General features: G+C 38.6%; 1 protein-coding gene across 1 annotated transcript; it reads left to right on the top strand.

The window, feature by feature from the left end:
• Positions 1-1,314: 1,314 nt before the first annotated feature.
• On the top strand, positions 1,315-6,470 carry LOC133832425 (uncharacterized). Its single transcript, XM_062262769.1, has 2 exons — positions 1,315-2,393; positions 5,990-6,470. The coding sequence occupies exons 1-2, from the start codon at positions 1,315-1,317 to the stop codon at positions 6,468-6,470; spliced, it is 1,560 nt and encodes a 519-aa protein (XP_062118753.1).
• The last annotated feature ends 349 nt before the right edge of the window (positions 6,471-6,819 follow it).

Below are 6,819 nucleotides of genomic sequence, written 5' to 3'. Positions count from 1 at the left end.
CCAATACCCCTAAAATCAATCTAACAACTTAGTTTAATCATTCCAGAAGTTCCACTATGATTCCAGCAGCAAAACCTAACAAACTCTAGCTTTAAAACTCATTAAACCCAACATTCAATCTTTAACTTCAATACCTCAAAAGAACTAAGAAAACCAGCCAATAACCTTTTAATTAACTAGCTAAAATCACATTTTGATGCTTACCTTAGCCTCTGCTTGAATCCACAAAGTGATGCTGAGTTAATCCCCAAGTCTATAGCTCAAATTCTTGCTTAATTCCTAGCTTTTCCCTTGGTTTAGCTTAGAGAGAAAAATGAGAGAGAAAGAGAATGTTTTGGGTCGGTTTCTCCAAGTTTATGAGTATTTCCTTGGTTTTGTTTTATTTAACTTAGTCTCTAAGGTTACCTCAAGGCTCAGGGTACCAAAAACGTCCCCAAGGGCAGAATGGTAAATTTCCCCAATATCCCATCCTAAACATTCTAACTTCAAATATATCTCCAAATATTTATTTTCGTAACCTGATAACCCCTTATAATGTCTAATGCCTGAAATACCCCTCGACTCGCCTCGAGTCAGGTATACAACCCCATTGTGACTTTCTAGCTAACCACTCCCTAGGACTGTCTCGGATCATGCAACACAGATATATCACAAGCATATATCACATTATTCATAATTATTACATTTATGCCCTCAACGGGCTAAAATTACAAACATGCCCCTAATAACCAGACGGGGCCCACATGCACATTTAATTCACCTAAACATGCATCTCTAATCACATATTCATACAAATTCACATATAATAACAATAAATCACTTATTTCCCTTCAGGAACACTAATCAGGGCCTTAAGCCTTATTAGCTAATTTGGGACGCTACACATATGGTATGTCAATTTATCTTTTTATTTTTGGAAATTTCTTTGAAATAAAAAATGATAATAATAAAAAAAAACAATAATAATCTTTTTGACTGAGTACTAAAATGTCAAGTTTGTAAAATAATTGATGCAATTTATCTGTTTCATATCATTATATTCAAAATCATGCAAAAGTTTCCAATTTTGAGGTGTGAAAGAATTTGTTTTAAAAAGGAGATATTTTGGCATTTATCACAATAAATTCGGTTACCCATTTTTGGTTACCCATTTTCAAACTTGCCTCATTTGTTCACCAAAATCTCTATATATTCGGATTCACCTTGGCTGTTTAATTCTAAGTGTTTTCTTGTTTTTCTCTGTCGCTCACTTGTAACCAAGTTGTTTAGGGTTTTGTTCTTTGTGTGTCTCCGTTTGTTTCTCTCCTAGCAACCATGAAAACCCGAGACCATGGATCTACCTCCGAACCTGTGAAGTCTCATAAAGAGACAATTCCTAAGATGGTTCCTTCTGACTCGCCTCCTGTTCCAGCATCAATACCAACTACCTCGCCTCCTACAGGTTGTCGACCCAAAACCACAGCAAGGAAGAAGGTCCTTGCTCTTCTAGGTCCTAAAGGATCTCACTTGATTGGGGCTACGAGTAAAGGAGTGACCTTTCCCAACCTTGATGCGCAGGAAAACCAAGCCTCAGCGGTTCCACTCACCTCACCTGAAGGTCAAGTAAAATCCAAACCCGCCTTCACTACAAGCCCTGCACATTCTGTTTTCACTGAAGCCATGTCTGATCTGTCTGAACATGACTCTAAATCGCCATTATCCCCTGATGTGTTAACGCCCAAGGCAAAGGGAAAACGTAAATCCAAAGCCGTTCGATCAAAGAGAACCAAGAAGGCCAAAGTGGCTCTAGCAAAAGGTACTAGCTCCATCTATGATTCCTCTCCTTTATCCAAATTCAAATTGAAGGAAAAAATCAACCCACCACCTTGCACCTCCTCAGAGGATGTCTCTCTTGAAACAGAAGACTCATTGCCTGGGTTGGACCCTTCCTTGACCGAGGCAATTCCTGAAGAACCTCATGAAGATTTGGAGGAGGAGACTGAATCAAAAGAAGACACATCACAAACCACTCCTGTTGCATCTGACCCAAAGGGCACAACACCATTGGCATTTCCCGAATTCACTACCAAACATACTAAACAAAAAGGTGCCCGTGTTCGTACTTTAGGTTCCTCTTTCAAAGGTTATTCTCTTACTTTCTGCTTTAATGGTAATGAGAAAAATATGCAATTTTATGAGCATCATCACTTCATTAGTGAACGTAATTTCCTTTTTGCTCCTCATCGTGTTTTTTGGGTTTTATTTACTTTAGAGGAAAGGGGTTTGTTACGATCTTTGTCTGGCTTTGATGGGTTTGTGCCTCAGGTAGTTAAGGAATTTTATGCAAATCTGAATGATGAGTTGTTACATCAAACTTCTTTTATGTTTCATAAGGTTTATGTTAGGGGTCATTGGTATAGGTTTAGTCCTTGTAACGCCCTGGATAGCCAAGACCGTTACACTATGTGTTTATAAAGTGCTAGACTTGCTAATCAAGTCATTTAATTAAAAGCGTGTTACTGAAACTATAGAGGAACTAGGGTTAAAATGTTTTGGTCTCAAAAGTCGCATTTTCATTAAGAAACATTATCTGTTTACACGGGATCCAAAAAATAATAAGTTTAAAGACTGTTTACAAAAGTCATAAGGTTTAGATACAATAACAAGCCATATTAAGGCAAAACAAACAATTAGGCAATCCCTGTCCTTATCCACTCCTCGACCATGGTGATCGAACAGCTGGCTATGTACATTCAACCCCGCAGCTCTCCACCTCAGGGTTGGTCCAGCTTGCCTTTGCCTTTACCTGCACCACGTAGTACCCATGAGCTAAGGTGCAGCAAGAAAACACAACAACAAAGCATAAGCAATCAACAGACAAATCAATATCTCATATCGCATCACAAGTTCTCAACCATATAATCATTCAGTATAATCAAGTATTCAACACACTAACATGTCATCTCATATCATATATCAGTTCACAAGTGATAACTGTTAGGAAAAATAATATTGCCTCAATGGAAATGGTAAGATAATATTACAACTCTAGACAATATATTACAAATAAATATTTATTGATTAAAAAATGTTACAACTCTATGACAAAAGATACATGTAAATATAAAGCAAGAGGTAGAAGATGATAGAAATAGAAAATACAACTCTAAGACAAAATATACAAATAAACTAGAAGTAGTATAATGAAAAGATATAGATGAGATTACAACTCTAAAACAAAAGATACATGTAAAAGAGTGAATAATAGAAGAAAAGAAAAGCAATAGAATAAAAGAACAAGAATAAGAACAATGAATAAAGAACTCTCACTCACACAACCAAAGTGAAGAGTATTGGGGATCACCAACTTGAACAAGGTTTGAAACCTTTGTCCAAAAGCTTATTTCCCCCTAACTCAAGCACTAAGGGATCTCTCACAGATTTTGCAAATGCTTTCTGGAATAATCAAGCCTCAAGGTGTTTCTAGTCAAGTGCTCTAGTGGATAGAAATGGTGTGTCTTACAAGTGAGCATTAGGCTCCTATTTATAGAGTTTAGAGACACCCTTTGAATTTCAAATTCCACCAACCCCCATGGCTATTACCAATGATTAATTGGGTGTTTTATGGAATTAAAATAGAGATTTGGTAGTTACGTGGCTGTTGGAATCGTTCAAAATTGGATAAAAACCGAAATTGTATGAAGCTGTCAGCCACTAGGGCCACGACGCTTGTTTCAAGCACTGCGACCCTTGGTCATTTTCAGCAACCAATTTTTTAAGTTTTTTCCAAAACGTCCCAATTTATTCCCACTTGATTTTGTAACTTCCATACACAATATGGGAGTTAAAATCACATCTCTATCAGCCATTTCTCATATGGCATTAAGAAATTCATCTCAATATTGTGTAACAACAAATCTACACAATAATGGGTGATATTTAGGAGTTACAAATTTGTAGTACCAAATATGTTACATGTTTGAATATTTCACATATATCCAAATAATGTAACTCTCTATTATATGTTACAATATGTGACACTCTATGTCACATTTATTTAATCTAAAACATTATATTATAAAATAATATAATATTACATTATATTATAAAATAATATAATATTACATTATATTATAAAATAATATAATATTACATTATATTATATTATAAAATAATATAACAATAACTAGGGCTAGCGCCCTCAGGCTGCTCCCTCTGTTATCCCACTGACTCCGGCTCGCTTAAACCGAGCTCTGTGAATATTAAGCTGTCCTCGACTACCAGTGGCCAAGCCGCGCCCTGTGCGCAAATATTATGTACGGCACTCTTAGGCCGCTTTTACATGTCCCATGGCATAATACCATCATTGACACGATACAAATATTGGGAGCACTTAGTCCCATCACAAACATATAACCGAGTGCAGTTTTCTTACCTTTCGATTCGCTAGCTTTGATCACTTGACTCCTTAAGCATGATCCCTCTCGAGCCCTAGTGCTCACCTAAACACAACCATAGGCGAAAGTCATCATCGATCCTCAAGTCCAAAACCTAGTCTCGGGGCCAATCCCGAGCCCCTGGGAAGTCCTACTTCCACCAAACAAGGTGGTGGAATCAAACCCCAAACCCTTGGTCAAAAACCCTTGCAAACAACCCTAAAATCCCTTTCTGAAAGCAGGGTAGCGCTACAGCGCTCTTAGGAGGGCGCTACAGCGCTACAAAAAGAAGCAAAATCCCCTCAGCATGCATGGCCTAGCACTACAGTGCCCAAAGGCTAGCGCTAGTCACAGACAGGCAAACACCAAATTTCACTTCCTGCGATTTCCTCGAACCAAACTCAACCAAAACTTCTCCAAACCTTTACAAAACTCAGAAACAACCTTATGAACATACTCCACTCATCCCAAACACCCCAAATACTCAAAACCCAACCACATGCATCTCTAATCCCAAAATTCACCATAGCTGACCCTAAGCTCAGAAACTCAGCATAACTAGTCAAAACATCAGAGTTAGAAGCTTAGAATTCATACCTTTAATGGGGTTTCGATTTCAAGACAACCTGTACACCTCTTTGGCTTGCTCCCCCTCAACTTTTGGTCTGAATTCCCATCAAACTCAGCTTATGCACCATAGTTTAAAAACCAAAACTAGAAACTGAAGAAACTATAGAACCTTACCTCAAGTGTTAGGGTGTTCCTGCTAAACCTCTGCCAATTCACCAAGCCTAGCCTAGGATTCTTGATGCTCAGCCTAACCCAGCTCTCCTCTGAGCTTTGCTCCGAGAAATCCCCAGAAAAGTGGTGAGAGAACCACAAACCGACCCAAGAGAATACAACTCTGTTTTCCCTTCCTTTTCTCTTCTCTTTCTTCTTTTCTTTCCAGACTTCTATTACTTTCTACAATCTCCACTAACATAAAGCTTTAGTAACACTTAACTCCTGTAAGCCAAATGACTATTATGCCCTCCCTATTAAGTCTAAACCCTTTAATCCACTTAGGGGCATTTTAGTCATTTTACCCAATTCCCGCTAACTCCTCAAGTGCCTCTAATATTTCCTGCTTAATTCCCGATACCTAACTAATCTCCAACTATATTCCTCGATGTTAAAGTAGACTCCAATATACTCACTAAATTCCCATTTATACCCCTAGGCTCACCCCGAGCTGGGTATAAATCCCCACCATGACTTTTTCGCTACTTTGCTCACTAGGATCGTCTCGAATCACAGATCACAGATATATCCATATAATAATGTGGTCTCGACAATTATCACATATATCAAAGCAGTTATGGCCAAAATTACAATTATGCCCTTCTAACCTAGTCAGGGCCTACATGCATACTAATACACATAGTCATGCATCTCAAATATTCAAATAGTCATATAACATGCTTTAAATCATAATCATGCATCTACTCATCAAAGTCACATATAATTCCTGTTATGCCCTCCAAGCACACTAATCAAGGCCCTTAAGCCTTGTTAGCGAATTTGGGTCGTTACAGTCCTACTGAAATTGCTAAGGCCCTCAATCTCGTTCTTGTTGAGATTGATGTATCTATTGAGTTTGCAAAGGATCAAGTTTTGTCTGAATTAGTTGGCCAAGCTATGGTGTGGGAACCAAGTGCATCTCTTCATGTCTCGAACCTTACTCACTATTATGGTGCACTTTTCAAATTTGCAATGTTCAATTGGATGCCTACCACTCACTCCTCGACCATCACTCAAGATATGACCTTTATATTGTTGAAAATTAGGACTGGTGTCACTGTCGATCTTGTTGCTGCTATTTTTTATCAGTTCATGTCCTTGAGTAGTGCCACACACAAGGGCCAACACTTGATGTTTCTGCAAGTCATTTACAAACTTTTGGACTCTCAACGTCCTTTGAAGAAGTCACACGAGACCTTGATTTCTCCTTTGGTGGGACCTACATACATTGTCAAAGAGATCAAAGATGACAATGCTTCTACCACGGGCTCGTAAGGTCAAAGGCATTAACTTGGTTAGTTCTGGGTCTGGCGATGTCGAGTCTGACACCCCTGCTATCTCGACTGCTCTCGCTTCTATCCAGACATTTATTACCACTCTCTCTAAGCGGTTCACTACCATGGAGGATTCTCAGCGCCAAATTCAGGCTTCTTTGGCGATCATCAATGCATTTACCACTCCAGCTCCATGGCGGTTATAGTTCATCTCCATCCACTTTTGTTTTTGTTTTGTTTCGTTGCTCTTTGGAATTTTCCTAGACAATGAGGGGGAGAGTGTTAGGAACGAGTTTCCTAATACGTGGCGGAGTGGTGGTGGGTTTGCCCAGTGTACAACAAAACTTTTG

Source organism: Humulus lupulus, chromosome 4 (genome assembly GCF_963169125.1).
Source record: "Humulus lupulus chromosome 4, drHumLupu1.1, whole genome shotgun sequence".
NCBI lineage: Eukaryota > Viridiplantae > Streptophyta > Magnoliopsida > Rosales > Cannabaceae > Humulus > Humulus lupulus.
The sequence above is the reverse complement of the archived record's forward strand: the minus strand, read 5'-3'. Positions and strand labels throughout refer to the sequence as shown.